The sequence below is a fragment of the Grampus griseus genome (assembly GCF_964374135.1).
Source record: "Grampus griseus genome assembly, chromosome: 13".
Classification (NCBI taxonomy): Eukaryota; Metazoa; Chordata; class Mammalia; order Artiodactyla; family Delphinidae; genus Grampus; species Grampus griseus.
In genome coordinates this window covers 56537439-56565283 of record NC_139007.1, presented here as the reverse complement: position 1 = coordinate 56565283, position 27845 = coordinate 56537439, and the positions used below count along the sequence as shown (strand labels likewise).

At 37.7% G+C, this 27845-nt stretch overlaps 1 protein-coding gene across 1 annotated transcript; it reads left to right on the top strand.

The window, feature by feature from the left end:
• Window positions 1-789: 789 nt before the first annotated feature.
• Window positions 790-27101, top strand: TMEM244 (transmembrane protein 244; the record flags this gene model as incomplete). Its single annotated transcript, XM_082668980.1, is given in 9 exon segments — window positions 790-822; window positions 18015-18100; window positions 19970-20043; window positions 23439-23465; window positions 23468-23560; window positions 25128-25156; window positions 25160-25172; window positions 27006-27028; window positions 27030-27101. Coding segments are annotated over 9 exon segments (450 nt in total).
• Window positions 27102-27845: the final 744 nt, after the last annotated feature.

Below are 27845 nucleotides of genomic sequence, written 5' to 3'. Positions count from 1 at the left end.
ATAAAAGCCATTATTGGGGTTTCCCTGGTGGCGCAGTGGTTGAGTCCGCCTGCCGATGCAGGGGACACGGGTTCGTGCCCCGGTCCGGGAGGATCCCGCATGCCGCGGAGTGGCTGGGCCCGTGGGCCATGGCCGCTGGGCCTGCGCGTCCGGAGCCTGTGCTCCGCAATGGGAGAGGCCCCAACAGTGAGAGGCCCGCGTACCGCAAAAAAAAAAAAAAAAAGCCATTATTTTGGAGCATAAAAATCCTTCCGCTCCCAACAGAAAGTGAGAATTTTTATACTGCTTTGTCATGATGTGAAAGGGAGTAATGATGTCTTTCTCCATCAGTCTCTGATCTTTGCAAATGAAACAGAGAGGACAGGTCATGCTTTAACATGGATGGCAGCAGCCTCCTCTGGAGTCAACCTCAGGACTTCCTAAGTGAAAAGCCATGTCTCTAATTTAAGTATGAGACAGTAATTACTCTCACAGCCAGGGAGAATTTCAAGTCCCTACCTATTTGCAGCCCTGTCTAAAAACAATCAACTCCCCTTTCAAACTTGACCAAACTACAAATGGTATGAGAACTCAGTCACCTAATAAAGATGTTCATTTTGGCACTCAGTAGCTTATGCGTGGTTCACAGATGGCGTGTGTCTCATTTTTTGTGTAATCCAATCATCCTGAACTACTGAGTCTCACAGTCTTCAGGAGTAATTGCAAAGCTCACCGTGACAACTGTCTCTTCTTCCAGATGTCGATATAAGGAGTGTGGCTTTCACCACCTCTTTGACATAGAATGTGTACATGGCTCTCCAGGTCAGAGTGGCACCCAGCAAGGTAAAGAGAAATGACTTCTTTGCATTGCCTTTGAGTTACTGCCTAGCACTGGTATGAGCAAATATGTTCTATAAATGGCCTCTCTGTCTGTAGGCAACTTGTTTCACTTTTGGCTGGGTACCATGCAGAAAACATTCTGCAGTACTGCTCGCATTGTGTGGTAATGGTGGCAATATAGAGGCACCCGTGCCCAAGGAAAGATTCAAAAACATTTAAATAGGGGCTGTTACGGAGGTACCATTTTACTCACAGGCAAACTTTCTAGTATTAACACTTGCACTTCTGCTATCATTTTCTGAAATCATGACAGTTTGTCCTCAGTCTTTTTTTGGCAGGGGGTGGCTTTTACTTTTCCAACTTCTAAAGGATACAAGATTTTAAAGGCAAAATATTGAAACATTTTAAGCTGTAGGTTTGTTAGTTTCTTTTTCCCTTGAGGCTGGTGTTAACAGTTGTGTTTTATTTCAGTATAAAAATGCCCCTTTAAAAAAAAAATCAAAGCACCTAAAACAAGGAAATATGCAAAGCCTCAAAACAGCTGTGTAAATTCACATAGGCTTTGGGCCTATAAACATTCAGCCTTAAGGGAATGACACTCTGGAAAGTCTGATTTTTACTTAAAAATTGAATTATGATTATGAATTAGTGCTACACTCATTTCAGTAAAATATCAGCGCTGTGTGTATTTCCTTAAGCTTTTTCTGCTTACTGCCATCATCATAACATAGATCATCAGTAAGAAATGTTAAGTGTGGCAACAGCTAAGAAAAATCTTCTACGTCAGTAAAAACAATATGTTAGGCAAAGTCTTTTTTAAAAACTTATTTTTAAGAGGATTTTAAACTGTTCATAATTTATGCATAGTTTTGGATTTGAACTAGCAATAATAACTTTGCTGTAGAGATAAAAATTAAGACAATATCCTTTCCCTTAAGTAGCTTACATAAAGAATGAAGACTCCATATTTAGTCTGGGCTCACACACACACACACACACACACACTCTCTCTCTCTCTCTCTCTCTCTCTCTCTCTCTCTTTCCAGGGGAAATATCCAGGTAATTGCTGCAGTTCTTCACTCTTTTAGAATCCCAGAGCTTTATACGTAGAATCACAGCCTTAGAACATTAAACCAATAGTGAATACGTTCAAAATGGGAGAGTTGTTGAAAATCCAAATTCTCATGATAGATTCCTGTAAATTATGAGTTAACTTTTCTTAAGTCCTTGTTCACCGTCAATATTATCAGCACAGGAATTACTGATATGCTCATAAATTAATAGTAATAGCAAAACTGACCTTCATCTAAAGAGAATTCCAAATCTCAACAGACATTTATGGAGTGCGTGCAATGTGCCAAGCATTGGGCTAATTAAATCCCTCCTATCTCTACACTTTAAATGAGAGAAAAGCTGACTCAAGGGAAAGAGTTATGGCCAAAGGCTATTTAATTAATTTGTTGTCTGGGGAAATAGCACAGGAACTGGGAAGAAAGCCCAGGTATGAGAACTGCTAAGTTGTTGTTCAGGATACAACACATTGTTTTTCAGAACTCCAGTGGAAGACACATTTCAAAACTATATTCAGCTAATGTGAAACTATAATTCTAAAACAAATGTTGCATGTAAAAAGTCTCAGAGGCACAACACATGGCCTGCATTTCCTTATCGTTGTTGACCCCAATTGGAGAATTTCATCCCTACAGACATTTTCATAGTGAACTACCATCAGTAGGCTGGATACTGTGCTTTGATACTACAGGCAAGAGAGAAATCTCATGATTTCTCTAGGAATTGTCCAAAGAACCAAGCAGCAGGCTTTCACGTGGGGACAAGTTATTACCTGTTGAGCACATATAGTACTTAATGCTAGGAATCTTGTGTTCTGAATACAAAACCCCTATGAGATTTTACCTATATTTTAAAGTGGGCTTTCATTGTTTTTTTTTCCTTTTCTTCATTATTATTCAAAATATATTTCTTGAACACTTACCAAGGGCTAAGCAATATTTTGTGGCTGAAGGATCAAACATGAATAAATTGGTGTCTCTGTCTTTGAGAGTCTAGAGACATGGTCACCTCCATAAATAAGTATGCTACAACACGTGATCAAATCTGTAAGACATATGCATAATGCTATGAATGTAAAAGAAATAAGGAGGGGACTTCCCTGATGGCACCATGGTTAAGAACCCGCCTGCCAGTGCAGGGGCACGGGTTTGATCCCTGGTCCAGGAAGATCCCACATACCATGGAGCAACTAAGCCCATGCGCCACAGCTACTGAGCCTGCACTCTAGAGCCCGCAAGCCACAACTACTGAGCTCCTGTGCTGCAGCTACTGAAGCCTGTGCACCTAGAGCCCATGCTCCCCAACAAGAGAAGCCACAGCAATGAGAAGCCCACGCACCACAACGAAGAGTAGCCCCTGCTCACCACAACTGGAGAAAGCCCGCGCGCAGCAACGAAGACCCAACGCAGGCAAAAATAATAAATAAATAAATTTTAATAAATAAATAAATAAATAAGGAGGGATTGATTCTGTCCTTGAGTGAAGGGTGGAGTGTGAATATGATATATGAGCGAGATCTTGAAGAATACATAAGACATTTGCTCTGTAAAGCTGTTAGTTGGTTGGAACATTCTGCTTTGCAGAATCACATAACGTCTTCCAGTTTTCATAGAATAAATGGGGAAGGTTATTATAAAAGGACTAGGCCCAGTTTTCACAAGGGAATCCCCCTAAATCTGCAAAGATAGTATACTCTCAACTTACTTAAATTATTTCTGAGTATAGAAAAAGAAGAAAAGCCACAAGATACTTTTATGAAACAAGAATTATATTGTCATCTAAACCTTATAAAGATAGCACAAAAAATAAACTATAGATCAATCTCACTTATGAGTATGGAAATAAAAATCTAAATAACATATGAGCAAATAGAATCCAAGAATTCATCATAAAAATTAAATAGCATGACCAGGTGATATTATTCCAAAAATCTAAGAGGAAAATCATATGATCATCTTCACAGATGTTAAAGTGGCCTTTGACAAAAATTAACAACCATTCCTCATTATCAAAACATTGAATAAAATGTTGAATAGGAGCTGAACAATTTCTTCTTTAGTGTTAATATATGATTATAACTACACACACACATACACACACACACACACACACACACACACACAAAATGCAGTCCTAAAGTCAGTATGTTACTTACTAGCGAAGACTAGAGGCATTCACATTAAGGCCAAAAACAAGTCATGGATACCCACTAACTCCACTACTATTTAAAAATATATTAGAAGTGGCTGGTGTGTGTGTGTATGGCAGGGGCGGGGAATCAGTGAACCGCTTCGGTGGACACCCGAGACCTGGGTGGGGCTGCTTCCCAGGCGGCTCGTAGGCGTGCAGCAGGAAAGGAGGAGGAAAAGAATAGGACCAACCTCTGCGCCTTTGTAGGAGCCGCGACTCCCGCCTGCTGCTCTCCCGGCTCCGTACCGACCCTCCTTCCTCCAGGGACCTGAAGGCGGCGCGTGCCTTTTGCACGCGGTAAACAGAGGCTCGGAGCGTAGGTCAGCCGAGGTCACGCCCCGACCAGGGCCAAACGAATGGGGAATCCACTAAGCTTGAAGGCCCCGCCCAGGTCCCGCCCAGTTCACAGGGTGGGCGGGCTACAGTGAGCTGGAAGCTGGTGAGTGGGTGGGCTTCGGGCTGCCAGCCACTGGGAGCCTCGTTCTACTAGCCTCCGGACCCGGATGTAGAGGTTGCTGTCGTCCTAGGACTTTTCGCCTTCCGCTCTCTCTGCCTTAGAGTTTGGGGTACCGAGAGGTGAGTCATTCTTGGCCCTTGGTCCTCCTTAATCGAGACCAGGGATTGTGTGGAGCGCTTCTAATTTCTGGAACCGTACAGTAGGATGAGGTAAGGAAGGGCTTCCAGGCACAAGAACTAGCATGTGCCTATGCTTGGATGTGACACTGAACTGAGAAAGTTCTTGAAACCGCCAAGTCTAACTGTGTCTCTTGGGACCAGAGAGCAGGTGGGCGGGCATCAGCTGTGGAATGGCACCTGAGGAGCTGGGCCTTCTGAAGGTGGTGGGAGCCATAGAAGGTTTTTACTGAGGAGGGAGGTGGCCCAGCTCAGGTCTTTATAGCCTCTCTCTGGCTGCAGAGAGGAAAACAGACTGTGGGAGTGAGAGCTGATTGTTTCCCTAGTGTCCACTCAGCCATTTTTTCCTCTAACAAAATTCAGTGATGCATATTTTATTATTTTTACTTTTTTCTGGATTTAATTTGCTATATATTTTGTTAAGAATTTTTTCACCTGTATTAATTAGGACTATAGTCCTGTAATTACTATTTTTTTGTATTCATTAAAATTTTATATCAGTAAATAAATAATAATAAATAAAAGTGTAGTAGAGGCACTAGGCAATACAATCAGACTCAAACAATAGAGCCACGAGAATTAGAATAGAAGAAGTGAAACTATCTCTATTTACAGATGATATTGCAGTATATTTGGAAAAATACAAGACTGAAAACACTAATATAATTTTTAGAAATTCAGTAAAAGTAACAGAATATTAAACTAAAAACAAATATCATAAGCCTTTTTATACACAAACAGTAGCTGATTAGGTGATGTAACAGAAGATAAAACTTCAGTTTACATTAGTAGCAAAAAGAGAATTCATTTAAGGATAACTTAATAGAAAATGTGTAAAATCTATGTGAGGAAAAATTAAAATACTTTTGAAAAATATAAAAGAATTTGCATAACTTTGGGGATTTTTCTTGTTTTTGGATAGCATGAGTAAACATTATAAAGCTATAATTTATTCCCACCTTATTAATAAATCTAGCATGATCGTAATCAGAAAAACAAAAGATTACTTTATGTAGCTATTCAAATAGATTTTTGAAGTTTATATGGAAAAATAAACATAAAAATAGCCATGAGAACCCTAAAAAATGAACAATGAGGGATGGCTTTATTAAAACATACTATAAGCTTCTGTAATTAAAACTGTGATATTGAGGCTTCCTTGGTGGTGCAGTGGTTGAGAGTCCGCCTGCCGATGCAGGGGACAGGGGTTCGTGCCCCGGTCCGGGAAGATCCCACATGCCGCGGAGCGGCTAGGCCCGTGAGCCATGGCCGCTGAACCTGCGCGTCCGGAGCCTGTGCTCCGCAACGGGAGAGGCCACGACAGTGAGAGGCCCGCGTACCGAAAAAAAAAAAAAAAAAAAAAAAACTGTGATTACCGATCCTTGAATAGATAGAAAGAGAAAGTAATGGGAAAGAATAGAAAGCTCACAGGCAGATGAAAAATCACATGGAAATATAGTAATGAAAAAGGCAGTATCTCATTGGAATGTCAGATTGTGAGGGAAAGCAAAGAAGTACAAATAAAATGATGGGGATACATAAAATGAACACTGGAGCTATAAGTGCTCAAAGTGGTCAAATTTGGGACAGTTTTAGCATCAACAAAAATCATGGTATTAATGCATTTTAACATACTGAAAATATAAAAAAGAACATGTTACCAAAAATAGATGAATAATAAATACATAAGTTCAAGGGTAAGAAAGGAAATTATAGACGAGTGTGTACTAATATGTAGAGGAAAAAATAAAATGAGAAAATCACCATTTACAACACCAGTGTAAATAATTGATTCAGACAAGGTCTATCAATGGATGTGAAAAACTAATGGGTAAAAAGTTTTGAAGAAGCAGGGCATTCACATAGTCTCAAGTGCGGCCGTACAGATTACTTATCAACTGCAAAAGATTAACTGTACAATTAAAATAGGGAGATCTGGCAGACATCACCTTTACCAAGTGATCAAATAGACCACCACTAATAATGAGACAAAGTGATATTATGTATCTCCTCATGGGACACTTGGGAAATACACAATGTTACCTGTGTAGAATTCTTCCCCAGAGACTCTAATCATGAGGAAACTATCAGACAAATTCAGAATATGACACTAAAGAGCTATGGCAACCAAATGTAACATGTGAAAATTTAATTGATTCTAGGTTCTTCAGATTTTGAGGACAATTGGAGAAAGTTCAGTGTGGACTCTATATGAATCATATTTTGTATCCATGTAAAATTTCTTGTGTATGATAATAGTTTTGTGACTATATAGGAAATGTCCTTGCTCATCTGAGAGTTTGGGAAAAAAATACTTAAATTCTTTGAAAATTTTATTTTTACTTTTTACCATTGAGAAATAAATGTTTCAATTTCACTTTACCCTCTCATATTAGACCTAGTCATCTTTTTTGCAAAGGCTGTAGTTAAGTTTTGAGCCATTTAAAGGGGAAAATATGAATATTAATATAAAAAAAGATTTATTTTGAAAATATATTTTTGTGAAACACAAAATACGTTGGTATAATATAGTTTGAGATCTGTGTGCATAGATGAATGTTGTGCTACGTCCCAGTATCTATTGTTTAGCATATGAAATATCCCTATCAGGAATCTGCACTTGAAGAGGTTATCAGGCAGTTCAAAAATTACTATTAAAACCTATCCCAAAGACTTTGTTAATGAACATAAGAACAAGTTATTTTTTCCACTGGTGAAATGAGTGTTGTCAAAATATGCAAAATTGAGCACACCTCGCTATCCTTACCTGAACAAGGTTATGGAATCTGGGAAGTTCAGTAACCTAAATACCATCAGGGAAGCACCAGGATCTAGAGCTCCATGTTCTTGTATTGTACCCCTACTTCCTGGAGGAATATGTCAACTGATCTGGCCAGGGGAGGTATTCTGGCTTCAAGATGTCACTGTGACTGCCTCAGAGTAAACCCGACAAACCCAAGGTGTTTGTCAAAGAGACAGAGAGTGGAACTTCCCCAAGTTTTCAAAACAGGTTGCATAAATATCTTTTGTTTGTTTGCTAATAAATGCCAGTATATTTGGCACAGTTTTAAGAAGGACTTGCTATTATTGTAACATACAGAAATCTGGTTTTTTTCTTTCATTAGAAATTTATGAAATACAGAAAAGGGAGAAAGGAATACCCATGATTTCCACATCTAAAGACAAACACCATTAAGACATTCACGTTTCCTATCAGATTTATAGTTTTTAGACACTGAATTGAGGATATGGGAGAGAGGCCTAAAGCCTCCACTGACTTCCAATCACTGTAAGCTACAGATGTTGACCAAAGGAATTGATAGCAATTTGTTGTTGAATAGCAATTTAACCTAGATTTGTTTGAATCATGAATTATGGGGTTGTTTTTTTTTTGTTGTTGTTGTTTTGCTTCATGTTATTGTTTTCCAAATTTTCCACAATGACTCTTAGGTTGACAGTCAGATTTGTTTATATTTTTACCAAATACTTTGGGGACTGAATTAATGAATGTATATTATTTAAATAATCGCTAGAATTTAGAAAATCAAAGAGGCAGCTGGGGCCTCTTTAGTATTTTTGAACCTTTTGAACTTTAGAAGCTAGGAAAGAAATTGTGAAGGCCTGAATTGACTGAAAACTGCTAACCAGTACATGAAAACAAGAGAATTTACTTCATCTTCCCCTACCTGCCAGAACTACCTCAATCTTGGTAACCAACACTATCATATAGTTTTTTAAAAGTCTATATCGAACCTTGTTTTCCAGATGTTTCTCTTACTAATAGTGTAACAGCAGCAAATACATGAGAGGCCTGCTGGTTACTCTGCCTATTTCTGGGAAGTATTCTAGATACTGTCCCCATTTGTGGGGTACCTTTTACATAGGTTGCCATGCTTCGTATGACGTGAACTCTATAATTGGACATGCCTGTTTGCTTTAGAGAAGTTCATTTGACTCAAAGACAACCCCATCCACAGCCCAGCCAACTACCCACTGTCCATCAGCACCTGCTGATAACGGCTCAATCCAACCAGGCTGCCATATATCAGATAGTGATTGGTTTATCTAGTCAGATTTTCTCTCTCTCTCTCCCTCCCTCCCTCCCTCCCTCCCTGACACTCTCTCTCTCTCTCTTTTTGTATTTCCGTGAGAGGGAGTTGATTAGTTGAGAGAAGCGTTAAAAGGAAAAACACAGAGAGAAACAGAGACCAGAAGAGTTTAGTCCTAAGCATGTATTGGGTCTCCAGTGCCACTGTGTGCTTATCTTCTGAGTTGCTGTAGGTCCTGAATGGTGGCAAAGTATAGTTGAGCAGCTACTAAAAGTTTTCTCAATTGATTCTGAAAGTTTTTCAATTATAACCATTAAGAGGGCATGCTCTTTCTGTTACCTACAACTAGAGAAAGAGCGTAATGAACATATTGAAATTTGAAATATAATTTAAAATACTATCCTACAAATAATATTTATATAGCTTGCAGCATCTGCCATAGTTGTTGATATGATGAGTAGGTTGATGCTTTCTTTACTTCTTCAATGGGGATGGGGATGATATTTCCCCTACAGAATTTTAAATGCACTTAAATGACGCCTGTATAGTTAGAGTTAGAATTATCCTTCAAGATTAGGAATTCTTAATCTGGGATCCACAGTGGGCTTCTGAGGTTCTTAACAACATTGAATTTGCACACATTTTTTTTTGTGTATACGTGAGCATATCTATTTTTCTGCATAGTCCATAGTTTACATTAGCTCTTCAACAAGATAATGAGTGCAAAAGGGTTAAAAACACCACCACTTAATTTTACAGATAAAATATCACTCTGAGTAATTTGCCACAATCTAGCAATCTGTAACTGCTAGAGACTAGGTTTCTTACGTTCTTTCATTAAAACTTTAAAAATACAGTAATAAAAGAAGAAATGCTTTTACCATGTAAAGACAAACACCATTCAGACTTTTTATTTCTTACCAGAAATATATATTTGGGTTCAGAATCACAGTATGTATTTTGAAAATACATATTGATATATTGCTTTCTAATAGACTTGCACTAAATTCCACTCACATCAGCAGTCTAGAACAGTGAAGATTTTATTCACCAGAACAAGTTATTCTTTTTCAAAAAAGAAAACTATTTTGGCTGACTTGGTAGGAGCTCAGTATCGTCTCATTGTTTTAGTGTGCGTTTCTTTATTATTAGTGAAGTAAAAGATTTTATTTTTTTACTTCCATTGGAAATTTGTCTCATGTCCATCTTGTCCATTTACCTCAGGAATCCAGTTTTCTTAGCTGTCCATCCAATTCCCATTAAGAAATTCTGCCGCAGGAGGAAACTACAGGAGAAAGCTAGGTTTCTGTTTATCACCTGAGCTCGTTCCTATGTCCTCAGTAGATCTTTGCATTGGGATCATCTGAGAGATTTGTTAAAATGCAAGCACCTGGGTCCTATCCACTATCTACAGAATCCGAATATATAAGGTATGGGGTATGAGGAATTTGTACTTTTCACATGCAAACACTTTGTATTTCTTAAGAACAATAAAATTTGAGGACCACTTAAAGGACAGGTAGGCTGATATTAAATATGAAGAGTGTGGACCATTATGATTCTTACAGTCTATATCTTTATGAAACCTAGGTTATCTCTCTTCTGTGAGGTAGTTTTGCCCTTATAATCATAACCATAAAGTTTAATTTCTGCCTCAGAGTTAATAAACTTGGTATAAAATTGCAACTCTACCAGTGACCAGCTTTGTGAATATCCTTAATTTCTCTGAACCCCTCTTTATCTATAAGATTATAATCCTACCTCATGTGTTTATTTTGAAGGGTGAGCTAATGTATACAGTACAAGTATACTTTAAATGGTCATATAAATGTTGGATATACTTGCTTGTTCTAATTGTTTATGATAATTTTATCTGCCTCACTTCCTTTGTAATGCCAGAATGTCTGAAACAGCTTTGGGCACAATATCAGCACTTGATAATCATCTGCTGATTGATTACTATCTCGTTGTACTCAAAGATTGCTGTTATACGAGGCGGTGTTCTTTGCGGTCTGGGCTCTGACTAATAATAATGGATACTCCTTAAACAACTCGTGTGCAGACTGAAAGTCAGCCATGCTTCTATTAACCCTAAGACCATAATGAGTCATTCAATTCATTTCCTTGAGTACCTACTATGTGCCAGGAACCATGGCAAACACTAAAAATACATTAGTGAGCATAATGGACACATCCCTTCCCTCCCAATCCCTCCTAGATGAAATGGGATATCGTAGAGCAATTAGGTATCGTATCTTTTAGCAATTCCTTGAAGAAATTCCATAAAACAGCATGTGGAAGACATCCCATCAGAGTGTTATCAAATGGACAATAAGAGAAATTTAAGAGACAAATGAAGAGAAGAGTGAAAGGTGGCTATCAGTCGGAAGGATGGAATGAGTAGGTTTTCTTTTTTGAATTATTCCCAGTCAAACCAGTATAGGATCTGGCAAGACAGTTGAGTGAGTTATGCAGTTAGAGCGCTCAGGCTCCACTGATGTCCTCAGGGAGCCACCTGCACATACTCATACTCTGCCTGGTCCCAGTCTAGTCCTTACAAAGACACTGGTCCTGGTCTGGCAGGATTCTGAAACCTCAAATGAATACAACTTTCCTCTCTTAAATCTCCAGTTACAGTCAATTGCTACCCATATTCACACTAATGAGGGCTATGTTAGGGACAAAAGAGTGTTAGAGAGCACCCAACAGAGAATAATAAGCCAGGGAAAGCTTTTTGGAGGAACTGAGGTCTCAGCTGAGACCTGACAAGATGAGTGGGAGTTAGCTTTCCAAAGAGAGGAGGAGTTAATTTTAGACAAGGGGATATCATTGGACTTCCCTAGGAACAGAAAGTATCGATACTTAAGTATGGCTAGAGTGTCAAAGAGGAGGTGAACACAAAGGAAACAGCAGTACCTAAGAGTGACCTTCACAAAGGTACAAGACAATATTGAGAAATGAGTGTGTGTGTGTGTGTGTGTGAAACCGAAGAATTAGGTTTGCTGTAGCAGGAATGCAACCAAAAGGAAGATACAACGTTTAGCTAAATGCCTCCTGATTGATTGCCTTGGAGAATCCAACAGAACGACATGCCCTCCAGTCCCTGGGACTTTGCTGAGTCTGTGGAACTGCCCAGTGACTCTCTTCCCCAGGTCTCAATGGTCCAGAGTACATACTCATAAACCCCCTGAAACCGTGGTGTCCTTGACCCCAGAGGGGCACACAAGGCAAAGCGCCAGCATTTTTTTTCTTACCATAAATTATGGATAAGACTTCCTAGTGGGCAGTGTTGTGAGGATTAAAGGAAACGAGGTTTGCAAAGCCGCTAGCTCGGCTCTTGGCACATATAGATATTAAACAAGGGTGACCCCCTACACCATCCCCTAGGGAATAGGGATGTTCCTCAGTTTTTTTATTAATAAAATAATATTTTTAAAGTCTGTATAGATGTTCACTGGTTAAATAAATTTATTGAGAACTTTTTACAAAATTATTATGAACAAATAAGTGTATTAATGCAAATGTAAAAATAGAATGAATTCCATTTATCCATCACCTAGCTTCACAATTATCAACCAAATTCAATCTCGTTACATCTACACCCCCACCTATTCTCCCATCTTTTACTTTGAGGCTAACTCGGAAATCATATTATTTCATCTGCAAGTATTTCTGTATATACCTCTAAAAATAAGGACCCCCCAAAAAAATCACAATACCATGATAACACCTTAAAATATTAACCAGACTTCTTTAACATCAAATAGCCAGTCAACTTCAAATAGCCAAAAGTCACATAAATATATTTTTAATAGTTTGATTCAGGATCCAAATATATATTTTAAAAGAATAGGGCTTCCCTGGTGGTGCAGTGGTTGAGAGTCCACCTGCCGATGCAGGGGACACGGGTTCGTGCCCCGGTCCAGGAAGATTCCACATGCCGCGGAGCGGCTGGGCCCGTGAGCCATGGCTGCTGAGCCTGCGCGTTCGGAGCCTGTGCTCCGCAATGGGAGAGGCCACAACAGTGAGAGGCCCGTGTACCGCAAAAGAAAAAAAGAATAAATAAAAATTTTGGCACTAGCTATATATTGAGACTGCCACAAATTCTGGTTCTTATATATTGGATTTTCCTAAAGTGCGCTAATAATATTTGTACCAGAATGAAGTTATGTGTTCAGTCATTTGGGCAGCACTATTAAGTGCCTTTCCTTTGGTAATTCAATACCATTTTTTTCCTAACCCATCTCTGGCACTAAATAATGGTATGACTTTGGGCCATTCACTGAACCTATCCAAGTCTCAGTTTCCATAATTTTAAAAAGAAAGTGTTGAACTAGAATTGATTATTCAACATGCTTTTATTTCAAGCCTACCATGTGGAAGGCAGGACAGCCCAGGGTGAAGAGAGTTCTGATATCCAGCAAATCTGCACTGGAGCCCTGACACAGGCTACATGAGCTGGGATAAATTTAACCTCTCTTTGCCTCAGTTTCTAAATCTGTGAAATACAGATGATAGTTACCCAAATCCATAATGGTGGGGTAGGGGGAGGGGTGGATAAAATGAGAAAATATGGGTACAGTGCTTGGCACATAATAATCCCACAATAAATAGTAAGTGTAGTTAGACTCTCAAGTGTTTGGGGCAGGGTTGAGGGGTTAAGGCTGGAAGGAAAGGCAATGGTTAGAGCCACATTGTCTAATACAGTACCGACTGGCTATGCATCGCTATGGAGCACTTGAAAAGTGACTAGTTCAAGTTGAGATGTGTTGTAAGTAAAATCCACTCCGGGATTCTAAGATGTACTGTGAACAAACAAATAATAATAACTTTTAATATTTAAAATATATTGAAATTATATGTTGGATATATTGGGTTAAATAAAATGTTATTAAGATTAGTTCCATCCTTTATTTTTTACTTTTATGAAAGTGGCTAATAGAAAAATTTAAATGACATACATGTGGCTTGCATTATAAATATCTATTTATTTATGGAATATGTATGATTTATTTATAGATATCTGTTGGACAGAATGGGGCTAGATCGACTGCCCCTCTCCCTTAACCTCCACAACTTGTTGATTCTGTTTCCTCACTAGCTCGCACATTTGTCTTCTTCTCCATCTCCACCACTGGCTTAGAGTATTACAAACACATTTACTTTATTTTATGTTTTGCATTTTTAATCGAGATATAATTGGCATACAACACTGTGTTGGTTTAAGGGGCACAACAAGTTGATTTGATATATTTATATACTGCAATATGATTACCACCGGAGCATTAGCTAACACCTCTATCATGTCACAAAGTTATTTCTTTCAGTGCTTAATGGCCCCTCTCCAGTCTATACTGCTCCTTCTTAAATCTTTCACAGTCTCTCCTTGGCCTTCAAAGACATTGGAAGTTCCTCATCACAGCGTAAAATTCCCTTCATGATCTGACCCCAACTCTTTAAACTCTCTCCCTACCCTCCCCACCACCACCTCTTTGCAGGTACTCTCCTGCCTCAAGCAAAACCCCTCACCGTCATCCCAGCATAATTGTGAAGAGTTAGAGAGCAGGCTTTGAATCCCAGCTCTGCAATTTACTGACAAACTTTGAAAAAGTAACTAGACCTCTCTGAGCCTCATGATTCTTCTCTCTAAAAAAAAAAATAATAATAGACTTGAACTAAATGAATAGACTTGCCTTTCAGAATTTTTATGAGGATTTCATGAGAATGCATAGATGGTGCCAGGTACATAGCAAGCCCTCAATGAACGTTACTGCTGAACATTTTCTCCTGGAGAAGTATTCCTTGCTACCCCGCCTCCACACATACTAGTGTCTCCCTGGGGTTTCCACAGTACTCTGTACACTCCTCACCCCCAACTTTTCTCTCAGTGTTTTAGCTGTTCACCATTCTTGCCTCTAGATCAGTGGTCCTCAAAGCTTCATCTTAGAAGCAGCAGTGCTAGCATCCCCTGGGAAGTTGTTAGAAATGCAAATTCCTGGAGCCCACCCCAGAACTACCCCGACTCAGAAACTCTGGGGCTAGGGCCCAGAAATCTGTTTTAACAGGCCCTCAAGGTGAGTCTGATATTTATACATTTGAAAAACACTGCTACACTGGGTATGTATGCCTAAGACCACATCCAATTCATCTTACATTGCCACCCAGTCCAGTGACTATTTGTCAAATGAAAAAATGGATGAATGAATCCTGATGACAGGGTGAAGCCATCGAAGGATAGCCAGCAGGGGAATGTCATGGTCTGATTGCCTTTTAGAAAGTTACTTTTGTAGGCTGTGCAGAATACAGATTATAGGCAGAAGTAACCAGAGGCAATTGAATTTGCTTATAGGAAAATTATGATTTGAAAATCTAGATTTATTATTCAGGCAGAAAAAATAATTATTTACAAAAAGAGTGCCTTGTTTTTCAAAATATTCCTTTCAAAATAATTTTAAAATGCATTATTATATCATTCTATTTATATGTAGTCTTTTATAAATTTGTTGGGAAAAGTAGGTATATCTATATGTTGAATTTGTCAATAAATACATTCTCCCACAAATTATGATTCATTAAAAAAAATAGTTCCAAATATCTTACACAGATTTAGTATTTGTGGGTTTTCAAAGTATGTAGCACAATCCTCTGCTTGGATTATGAAAGCAAAATTCTATAGCAAGTGAGTATATTTAAAAATTAAAATGTTATTTAAATTTCAGTATTAACAGAAATAAGAATAGTTTCATGTTTGTTTGACCATATATTAGTATAGAGATTATGTATTATTTATCTTATTTTGCATGGAAATGCAATAAGCAATCATCTAGAAATATTTCAACTAGAGGCTATTAAATGCCCAAATTAAAAGAAAAACACATTGATATTAATGTACAGAATAAAGAGTAAGCAAACCAAAGACGTGTGACCCTCCAGCAAATTATTAGGCTGCAAAAGCCCCAAGGTTGCTCCCTGTCACAATACCATATTCCTTCAGCAGATTCTCACCTCAATAATTGGGCAGGAATTCATCCAACTTAAATATGGGCACAGTATCTGGACTTCCAACTCAGGTAAAGCTTTCATAGTTTCTCTTGACCTCTAAATCATCTTCTCTACAAGTGAGGGCTTTTTGTTATTTCCATTTTGATTCCTCTGCCTGGAGGACACTGTTAGTTGCCCACCCCACAGCAGCCCCCTCTCTTCTTTCTTCTTTGCTAAAAGAACTAATTTTTATTGTATTAAGGCAGTAGGTGCCTATCTCTGAGAGCAAAGTTCCCATGTTCGAAGCCTATCATGGTAAACTGCTTTTCCCTTTGCCTGTGGTAGTTCAGGAAGTGAGCACGTGACGAAGTGGAGGTCACTGAGACATCATGGAACATCTGATGGGGGCTTCTAGGAAAGATTTTTTATCCTCTAATGAAAGACAGAGAGCTGTGGGAAGAAGGTCTCCTTTACACTCATTCTTTTACTTCTTCCCTTAAAAAGCGTTGTGTCAGCTATCATGAAACCACAAGGCTATACAGGTCTTAAAAAATAAATGGGGTGTTGTTTAAGGGTACACATTTACAGCTAATAGTAAATAAGTCCTAGAGATCTAATGTGCAGGATAGTGAATATAGAATCATATTGTATTATAATTGTCATACTTGAAAAGAGACCAGATATTAATTATTCCAGCTACACACACAGAACTGATAATTATCTAACATGATAGAGGTGCTAATTATCACTACAATGGCAATCACATTACAGTATGTAAGTGTATCAAATCAACACGTATACACCTTAAATGTACACATGGTTAAATGTCAAATATATTTCAAGAAAAATAATAGTAAAATAAATTTTAAAAGGAAAGAATGAGGATAAGAGGAGACTAAGGATCATGAGGGAGGAAGGAATAGGGACAAGGAGTGGGAAATACTAAAGAGCAAAGGGAGGATGAGAATGATGGGCAGAGAGAGAAGGGACTTGCTGAGCAAAGGGTAGGAGGGGCTAAGAATGACGCGGGGATGGGGAGAGTGGGAGTGGGGTTCTGAAGGTCTCAGAACCCTGGAGTCTGGGTTTCTTATGGCCCTCTTAGGCCTAAGAGACAACCCATTTTTATAGTTGGAAGAAGTGAGTTCTTGGTAAAGCTGTAAATTTAGTCCATTCAGCCAGTTGGTTGCGGTGTACTCTGTGCTAACTTTCTTCTCTTCTAGCCTGTAGTGGAGGGCTCCATCTGTACCCCGGCCAATTAAAAGACTTGGTAAAGTTGGTGAATTGGTTATTCAGAGAAAATGAATAATTGTAAAGTGTTGACAAAACAAGATGACTTTTTAAAAGATTCAAAAGGAAAAAGAATAAACTGAAAAATTCCGATGTGAAATGCTAACATATTTATTATATTCACAAGACTGTATTTTAAAAGATTAATAGTGAGGTCCAGCACATTTTCAATTGCTCATTGGCTTTTAAAATGTTTATTCGCATGAACTGCCTGTTTATATACTTTGTCACTTTTTTCATTGGTTTTTCTGTCTCTTTTATGTTCGTATGTGTTTATATATTGTATTGAATAGATATCAGTCCTTTGCCTGTGATATATGTTGCAGATATTTTCTCCTGTTCTGTTTCTTGGCATTTAAGCCTTAAATTCATTTGAGGTTTATTTTGGTGTCTCGTGCAAGACTGGAATCTAATGGGATTTTCTATCTAGAAGTTAAACAATTTTCACAACACTATTTGTTGAATAATTCCTCTGTTCCCCATTCATCTGCGAGGTCTCCTTCTTAAGTCTCATATGTGGTAAGATCCATTTCAGGACCATCTATTGTGTTCTAGCCAATTACTCTGTAAATTCTTGCACAGGAGTTTAACTGTTGCTGTGTAATTTTATGTTTATACTTTTCAAAATTTCTTAGCCGTTCTCATATTTTTACTATCATGGCAGCTGAGATTTGGAATCATTTGGTCAAGTAAAAATATAAGTATTGGCACTTAGGAACTTGGTTGTGGTAGATGGAGAGCAGGTGGTGTGGGTTTATGTACTGCATTAATCCTTGCTACAAATATGTACTATGCCAGCCTCTCCCATCAGCAATACTTTCATTGTGTACTTTGAAGTCCTTCCCACCCCGTGGGTCTCCAAGCAAAGCAAGCCTAGCCAACGCTATCTAGCAGTCATTCATCGTCTTTTGTTTGTCAGACTCATTACCAACAACCATGTGAAAAAGCCCAGGCTATTGGAGCTCACCCCTGTGTTCTCTTCAGGTTGTTTCGCAGAACTTTCTCATATGTGTCATCCTCTTCTACACTGTGTACTACGTGGCTCTGGGCAGGTACTGGGTGATGCTCAAGTAAGTAGCACATCGCCTTCAAGCAATTCAAAAGTTCAGATACAATATGAAAGGAGTTCATACTGAATACTCAACATGTCTTTATAGAATAAATGATGCAAAATTTTTTAATGGTATATTTTCTTAATTTTTTTTAAAGTAAAATAAGCAAATGTGTCACCTTTGAAAATGGTAAAGGTAACAATCATGAAATGAAGTGAGTAGAACCAGGCAGGATTGTTCCTCTTACCTCTGGAGGATGATCATAGAAAGAAAGTGAAGCTATTACTCCCTGGGCTGATGTTGAATCAGAGGACGTTTGAACCAGAAGGGAATTTAGAGATAATCTACATCCAATTTAAATATGTTCTGATATATATTGGAAATAGCTTTGGACTGCGAGTCAAGAGATCTGCATTCCGGCCCACGTTCTCACTAATTTCCTGGATTATCGTGACTAAGCCAGAGAGCTTCTCTTACTTCAGTTATCTTCATTTGTCAAATGGAGGTAATAATCCAAAAGAGGGTTATCATGAGGACAAAGTAATACATGTATTTCTAAAGATACTTTTATGTAAGTGTGAGGCATGTTTACAGGTAATTTTTCTTGTCTTGCTATGGTTGAATTTTATTTTACAAATTTAGCTTGCCAATATGTTGATTTCCTTGAAATACATTATGTGTAGCTTCAAAGAGTTGCCTAGAAGTCGATTGTTTATACAATTGAATTTTATTGTGTAAGCAGGGAATTGGGGCCTTTCAATTTCAATGTGCAAATTAGGGCCCGGAAATGATGATACTGACTTTCGCAATGGGAATAATGTTATGAAGCTTGCTTGCAGGCAAACCCACTGAGGAGGAGTCTGGTTTTCACCCACAGTTTCAGCTATTGCCTGGGACTGGAGATGGCGAAGACAGTACCCGGAGCAGGGAGGAGCTGAGAATATTCAGGGTTCTCTGAACATGGGATTTCAAGAGTTTGTAGTTAATGGGAATCAGAGGTGAGAAATTTGAAGTAATCGGGCCTTAAAGCTCCAGGAGGCAGCTGACTGACCAGCTGCACGCAACTACAAACTCAGGCAAGGTATGAGATATGTAGTTTACAGATTCAGATTTAATTTTCATTTTCCTCTATTCTTAAATCGTTTTATTTATTTTTTTATTGAAGTATATAAAGTTGATTCACAATGTTGCGTTAGCTTCTTGTGTACCGCAAAGTGATTCAGATGTATCTATTTTTTTCAAATACTTTTCCAATATAGGTTATTACAAGATATTGAATATAGTTCCCTGTGCTATACAGTAGTAGGTCCTTGTTGTTTATTTTGTATATAGTGTGTGTATCTGCTAATCCCAAGCTCCTAACTTATCCCTCCCCCACACTTTCCCCTTTGGTAACTATAAATTTGTTTTCTATGTCTGTGTAGACTCAGATTTTAGAACAGGAAGGGATCTCAGAGATCAATTGCTTCAAGTTATAGATAAGAAACTGAAGCCCAGAGAGGTTAAGCAAACTGCCCAAGTTCATAGTTAACAGCACTGTCAGGACTAGAACCCGGGTCCTGTTGCTTCCCAGTCTATGCCCTCATCACAGTATTAGTTTTTTACCTCCCACATTTGATAGAAGGTCCCTCCAAGATTACAGCTGAGACCTCAAATACAATGAAGTCCACTTGGAGAACAAATTAGACTTAATTGGACAAAGAAAACAATGTGGATAAAGAGGTCATTTGGCTGCCATTCAGGTCGGCCAGTTTTCAAATGTGCCACAAAGTGATTAAAGCTGATGACTTACCCTTGTGTGGGAAGACTCGACGTGCAAAACCTTGACGTGCAAAGTTATGGACTGCCTCCTCCAGAGTAAACTATGTTCATTTGTAACATCTTCAGGGTGTATGTGTTGGATGTCCTGGCACCGTCTGACTTCAAAACAAATCCCTCATGGCTCAACACAAATTATAAAGGTAATTGGTTTTAGTTTTCCATCTTTGTTAGTTAGTGAACTAAATGCCTCCAAAAATCAAAATAGTTTTTGTTTTATAAAAATTTTAAAAATATCAGGCCTTCTTCTCAGCCATCTGTGTCCTATATCTGACTCCAAACATGTGGAAACGTGCCATCAAGATGTTTTAAGTGACTATTCCTAAAAGATGGGACAGGATGAAACAAGTGGATAGTTTTACTATATGAATTTTTATTTGGTGATATTATGGGTAAATTTTTGGTGCATTAAGTATTTTTCAAAGGAAAGGAGGAAGAATGGCTTAATATACTGATGTAGAAAGATATTTGTGAGATATGAAATGGAAAATGAAGACTACAAGACAGTTTGTATAGTGTAATTATTCATTTTTGTAGAGTAGAGTAAAACACATCATGTCAGTGGTAAGAAATCTGGAGAATTATGCAACAAACTGTTATCTCCCAGCTGGAATGACAGAGGACTTTCATTTTCTGCTTTGTATATTTCTGCTTCGTTTGATTTTTTTTCCTTCCCCAAAATAGTATAAAACTTGTTGCAAAGGAAAAATAAGAAAGAATATACTAGGAAAAAATTAACCTCTTTTAAATTTACCATTTTTGTTGAAGAAATAATTATTCTTAACATTCCGTTAAATTTCTTCCCACCTTTTTAAAAATGAATTGTGGATTCTTCAAACCGTGCAATTCTTTGGAAGAGCACTGGGCATCATTTTTTGGAACAAATATACAAATATACAAAAATTGGGCTTCCCTGGTGGCGCAGTGGTTGGGAGTCCGCCTGCCGATGCAGGGAACACGGGTTCGTGCCCCAGTCCGGGAAGATCCCACATGCCGCAGAGCGGCTGGGCCCGTGAGCCATGGCCGCTGAGCCTGCGCGTCCGGAGCCTGAGCTCCGCAACGGGAGAGGCCACAACAGTGAGAGGCCCGCGTACCACAAAAACAAACAAACAAACAAATATACAAAAATTGCCTGAAGCCAAATGTGACTTGTATAGGAAACTTGGTCAGCTAAAACTACTGAATTTAAATAAAAAGCTTCAGAACAGCCTCCTCAAATGGGTAACCTTGTTTTGTGCCAGTATTGATTCAATTTGGGATAGAGGAAGAGTATGTTAGGACAAGAAACTTTCATTCTAATGAGATACAAGAGTTCTAACATTCTATCTTAAATTTCTCTTCATGCATTTCCCTATTGAAGACTGAATTAACTTTTTTCTTTCAAGCCTATTCACAAATGATAAAGAAATAGTCACAGGAAAGAGTTAAGTATGGGTTGTGTGTGTGTTTGGGGTAGGGGGACAGATTTAAAATCCAACTGTTATTTAACTCTTGCCTTTGAGTCAGTCAGTTAAAGATAGGACAATGACACAGGCTTATTGGAGAAAGCTGTGTTTTGACATAGCGGAGATTAGTGAAGATCCTCAGGATGCCTGGCGCAGTTTATGTCGTTCTTTCCTCTCTCAAAACAACTAACATTTATACAAAGATATCAATAAACCCTTAGCCTATTAGATCTTTAGTTTTGGGCTTGAAGAGATAAGTGCCATAACTCTTCAAAGTTATTACTTTGAGAATCCAGACTTGTTTAATCTTGGAGATAAAATGTAAGAGCAATCTCAAAGCCTTGGGCATGTATTGAGGGTCAGGGCTCTTGTCTGTTTCAACAATTTTGTTACCCAGGAGATCAGGCTTAGCAAGGACACTGGAAAGTATGAGTCCAGTTAAGACATTTGACTACTAATATCTTTCCCGTGCATTACAGAGAATAGATTAAAAACTGCTTTCATCTTAAAATAAAATCCTCTCAACAATTTTTTGAGGTAGTTGAGATAGTACTCCATTTCCCAATTTATAGAGGAAGAATCAGACTAACCCAAAGGTTAAAATCCTGCTCAAGGTCATATCACTCTTAAGCTGTAAGGTGAGACTAGAACACTGGTATCCTGACTTCAAATTTTGGACTACGTCCTTTAAATCATGCTGTCTCTCATATCATAGACAAAGCATAATGCTTCTCTATCAATATATGCAAATACAGCTTGTTCAAGACTTGTTCGCTATCTCTAAGCAGCTGCAAGTTAACCAATAAAATCTGTAAATACTGGTAAAAGAGGCATCTCTATTTCCCTATAATAACATGGAAGCTCTGTGAACCACTGGTGGAAGCAGGAGTGGAAATGTGAGGGGAAGAGCTGGTGTCGATATGATACTGCCGTATAATTCCTTCCACAGCCTTGATTTTAGAGGGTGGACATACTGAAATTGTATTGCCATACGGTAGAAAAGGAGCTAGTATGAGTTCTCCATTCAACTTTTGAAACCTGTTGAGTTGAATTAAATAGAATTGAAGAGGAATAAGTGTGAGGTCTCTTAAAAGGCTGGCACCTGAGACTTGCTTACTTGCTTCATGTCTTACTCACCCACTAGGCAATTGCTGGCATGCCATTAATAAATTACTTATGCACAATAAAACATAATGTGACTGTTTTACTTTTTGCTTTGAAAAATATGGAGTTTGCCTGCCTAGACTGATCAATTCCTAAATTATATGAACATACCAATCATTTGCTGTGTTTTAAAAGGAAAGAAAGGTAATTTTTATGGAAAGTGATATCATTGTAAAGGGACCTTGGTGGGATATCGCATATATTTGTCATTTTAAAGTTTGATGGATCTCATCTTTGGAACCACCATAGTCTTAGAGATCCATATCAAAGTACATGACTCTTCACGTGTTCAAGGCTCTTAGAGATCTGTGGCACTGACCTGTAAATAACTAACTCTTTATACATGTTCAGGGACAGCACTGTGAAACAACTGGTAGATTTAGAAGGGTACCTCCATTCACATGAGTCATTTATGAGACGTTCTTTCATCCATGGTTATCCGTTATGTTTCCCAGATGACTATCTGAACATACTACTTTATTACAAAGACACAAAGGAACTCATTTCCAAGTTAGGCAATAACTGGTACCAAAGAAACGTTATTGTTCAATAAACTCTTTTAACATTTTTTTCTGAAAACCCAGAGCTGAATTTTTCATTAGTTTTTAATATATCTTCAAATGAGATTTGCAATCTAGTTACAGATCGGTGTGCATTGATTACGTTGTAACTTTTACCTTCTAAAATGCTAAGTATAAAGAATATAAAACAGAAATTATGTAGTTATTTTTCTATAAGTTCAACAATTATTCAGAGATGGAATATTTTAAAAGTTCTTATTCAAATATGAGGAGTGTTAAGAGATGGAACATTAAAAATTTCTTACGAAAATATTTTCGCAGAATAGGTTGTAGTGGTTCTGTTATTAATTGTATTCAGAATTATTAGTTGCTCTAATCCCAAATAATTCTATTCTCCTTTTGTTGCACTTCTTTTAATCTCATCAGAGGTCACCTACTTTGCGGATTGCTTTTTGTCCTGGTGGTAGAAGAATGGGTTTGGGATTATGGTATTTCAGTAACTATTCTTCATGTTGCCATCACTTCAACTGGTAAGCAAAATAAAATAAAGGAAACAAAATGTACTCAATCTGGATGTTGTACCTAAATCGATTCATAAGAGTAGAAGTTTGTTGTATGCATAGTGTCCTCTGATGGCTAAATAATAAAAACGAAAGATGAAAGTTCTTCACCTACTCCCCTCACTCCTTCTCCCCCACCAAGTTATTCTACCATTTCCTCAGAGAGGTTTTAATTAGCTACATCTTCCAACTCAAAAGTGTACTGAAATGTAGCAGTTTACTATTCTCCTTTCTCATTCAACTCATCATCAGTTGTACAGGGTTTGCCTCTTTTAGAATACTTTCCCTCCAGATCCTTTCTTGAGCAGAAATTGGCCAAAGGCTGGGACCTGGGACCTGAGGAAACGTGTATTTACAGGCTTGCAAACTTCCCAACAACTATTTTAACAAGAATATCAGGTTCTAAGACTAAAGCGTTTTTGTTTCTACTTGCGATCTTTGAAGTCAGAATAAGATGGATTCAAATTGCAGTCCTAACTTTTTATCAGGTGTGTAGTCTAAGGCAAGGCACAGCATCCCTTCCATTAGTTACCTCCTCTACAAACTGAGGCATACCTAGTGAAGTTTCAGTGAGAGTGAGAAAGTGTCTGACACGGTGTCTAGCCTGTAAAAATTACTAACAGGTAGTTTCATCCATTCCTTCATCCATTTATTCAAAATTTACCCTTCTATTGTAACTTTTTCCCTCTTACTGAATTCCATTATTAAAAAAAATACTAGTCAAACTATAGGTGGTAATCAAGCACAAGTTATAATTCAAAGTTATTACTTATTAACTACTTAAATATCACTCATATTTTCAGTGCCTTGATCTATTGATGGGTATAATCAGTCTCCAACTTAAGAACACACGGTTTTCAAATGAATTGCCACGTCTCAACATCAATGCTATTAGAAAATGCTGGTGTATCAATCTCCTAGCATCAATTTCCTCAGATGCAAACACTTTTAGTAGCTTGGAGAACCATTTAACCCCATCTCAAATTCTCTGTTTTACTTTGGGGCTTAAGTATTCCTGGAAGACAGCCATGGGATATTTGCAAAACGGTTTGGGAGCCTACTATGGCTCAGTCTTCAAAGTCAAGATAGGCAGTAGGTTTTCTGGATCCAGAAAAGTTACAAGTTGATTGTCTAACACCTGGCACATAGAAAACGCTTAACAAATATTGCTCAATAGATCTGATATCAGAGTGAAGTCGCTGAGAGCTCCAAAGAGAGCCAGGCAGTGAGGATTCAGGGCGGTGTTAGGATTATTCCTGCTGCATATTACTTCAAGTCGACTTTGTGAGCTGATCTGAGAACCTGACAATTCATGACCTCATTCCTAGGAGACGAGTTTCAAATACCTGACTTAACAAATGACCTTTCTAGACAATGACTTAGGTACAACTTTGGAGCTACTTGATTTCATGAATATGGGTAAGATTTCTCTTTGTTATGGAGATATGATTTGACCAAACTTAAGTATTTCTTCGTGAGTAAAACAATAATATATATTTTGAAAATGAACAAGACCTTTTTTTTTTTTCTGTTGCAGTTATGTTGGAATCCCCTTTGACATCACATTGATGGGCTGCTTTAGGTGTATATATATTATATATATATATATATATGAGATCCATGTGTTATATATATATATATGATACTTATATAATATAAATATATATTTATATATAATATATTTATTATATATTTATTATATAAATATATATTTATATATAAACTGGGGGCATAAAAATATTTTTATGTGGGTCAGATAATTGGGCCAGAAGACTACTCAAGGGTTTTATCATTCTAAAATTGTAGGGAATAAAACACTGGATATATATTTGCGACATATTCTTTTGGTTCTCTTTCTACATGAATAGTATTACTGTCTTTATAGTAGTACAAGAAGAAGGGAAACTATTTTATCTCATTAATTCTTTTCTGTCCACCAGTTGAACAACTGAATTCATCAATCACATATGTAGTAAGAAAATTAAACAAGTGAAAGTAGGCTTTTCTAAAGCTTTTTCTTTAGATTAAGCCAGACACTGACCACAAAATATTTTTAGATTTCCTCTTTTCAGTAAACTTGGCAGTAGGTTTTATCTAATTATTGTCATGCTTAGTAATGGAAATGCAGCACTTTACCACATTCTTTTCCTAAAGTCGAGTTATCTGTTTTTAGTACCAGTATTATTTATATTACTTACTAGCAGCCTTCACTCGAGTTTAATTCTCCACTTACCTTGCATATCCATAATTCTCCAATATTGTTTAGTGTGTACAGAAAACACTTGTGAACGTAGATGTTTTATTTTGCATAAGGCTTCCCAAGATGTTGATTTTTAATAAATCAGAAAAATGATACTAAAGAGATGCTTTATGAACCCAAGTGGAAATCATCTTTTCTCTATGAAAACAAGAACTTCTCTCTTTTGGGTTTTATTTACAATACCACAAAATTTATTGAGGCCTAGCCAACTAAGTCACATATCAAATGCAACCCTGATGACAAGGCGAGTCAACTTTGGCATAATGAAATAGCTAATAGAATTTGCTAAAATAGTTGGGTAACAATTTCAGTTTCAATAATCAAGTTTGGATTCCTCAGGCGACAGTTGCCAAATGATATCTGAGGTAGCCGCCTTTGATGTTTTTTTGAGTTAACAATTTAAAAATAAGAGAATAGTGGCTAAACATCTTGGAAATTCTATCTTGTGGTCTCACATTGGATGTGCGTCTTTGTATGAGGAAGTGGTCCTGTCAGGCCTGATTCACTAAGGACTCTTACCTCAGGGACTTTTATCTTTCATGGGAGTTATGCAGTTACTACCATGCAAGGAGCAACAGATTTATGGAAGCCCTGTAAGGCCTGACTAATATTTTAAAACAAACAAGAATCACTGGGCCAATGAAATCAGAGCTAAAGGCATTTTTATAAAACCAAATAGCTCAGGTAGGTGGAATTCTTGTTTTCAAAATCTTTTCGATACTCAAAAATATTTTCCACATAAGTAAGCATGTTTTCCTTTTATAATTAGAGGGGGAAAATACCTTATAAAGAGTATTTTAAAATAACAACACAAACAAATGGCAGGTCTCAGGAGCTAAAAGAATTGAAAATTGTAAATTCCTTGGCCTGTGCTTTGACTCCCTGCCTTTGAATTTCTGAGTTTTAAGAGCTCCTTACTATTAATTTGAGAGAACCATGCACCTATTCCCGAAGGAAGTTTTGAATTTCAATAATTTACCAGCACAGAATATATACCTACTCTACTTTAGCTGAATCTATAAACTCCTCTATTTCAAATGCTATGTCAGTTTCAGGAACATTATTTTAGTCATGACGATTGTTCTTATTCATAATCTCACCAATGAATTATTCATTATTAGTAGTTAACCAAAACTTCCCTTTCATTACTTGCAGGATTTGGCTTAATTTCAATGATAATGTGGAGACCAGATTTTAGCATACTGTTTGTTCAAAGATAATCTTATCTATCCAGATCTGGATGATTTTTAACAGAATAGCTGATTCTGTCTATGTTATTACATACATTGTATCCAGGCTCCGGACGCGCAGGCTCAGCGGCCATGGCTCACGGGCCCAGCTGCTCCGCGGCATGTGGGATCCTCCCGGACCGGGGCACGAACCCGTGTCCCCTGCATCGGCGGGCGGACTCCCAACCACTGCGCCACCAGGGAAGCCCCCAGGTAACCTTTTAAAATCTACTTTGTGTTGATCAGTTACTGGTTAGATAATTTAAGCTTCTCGTGCACATGTAAGTATGAAAATAATGGTGCTGTCTCCCTTGCTTCTGCCTCACATTTACTTATTCACACAGACATTTGTTTTCCATCCATTATTCCCATTCTTCCTGTAAATTTCCTTCAAAATGTTTGGTTATAGAAGTATCAAAATCTGTAACATTTAAATCAGCCAAGGGACCGTAAATCTCAATTACCAGTAACGATTTTTTTCGTCTTTAAAGGAAGGCAGGATAGGGTAGCTAGGAAATGGTCAGCATTATGATATTTCATTCCCCAATTAAAACACCATTGACAAGCGCAAAGAAGAGTGTCTTGTTAGTGATACAAAAAACTGAATCTTGCTCTGTGAAAAATGCAAGTATCGAACAAACCACAAATACACTGATGAAAAAGACTGCCCCATATTAGCTCACACTTGGAAGAAATTTACAGAAACATTAAAACTGCCTAAGTAAATTTGATAATTAAAAAAGATTTGGTTGATTAAGCACTTTTT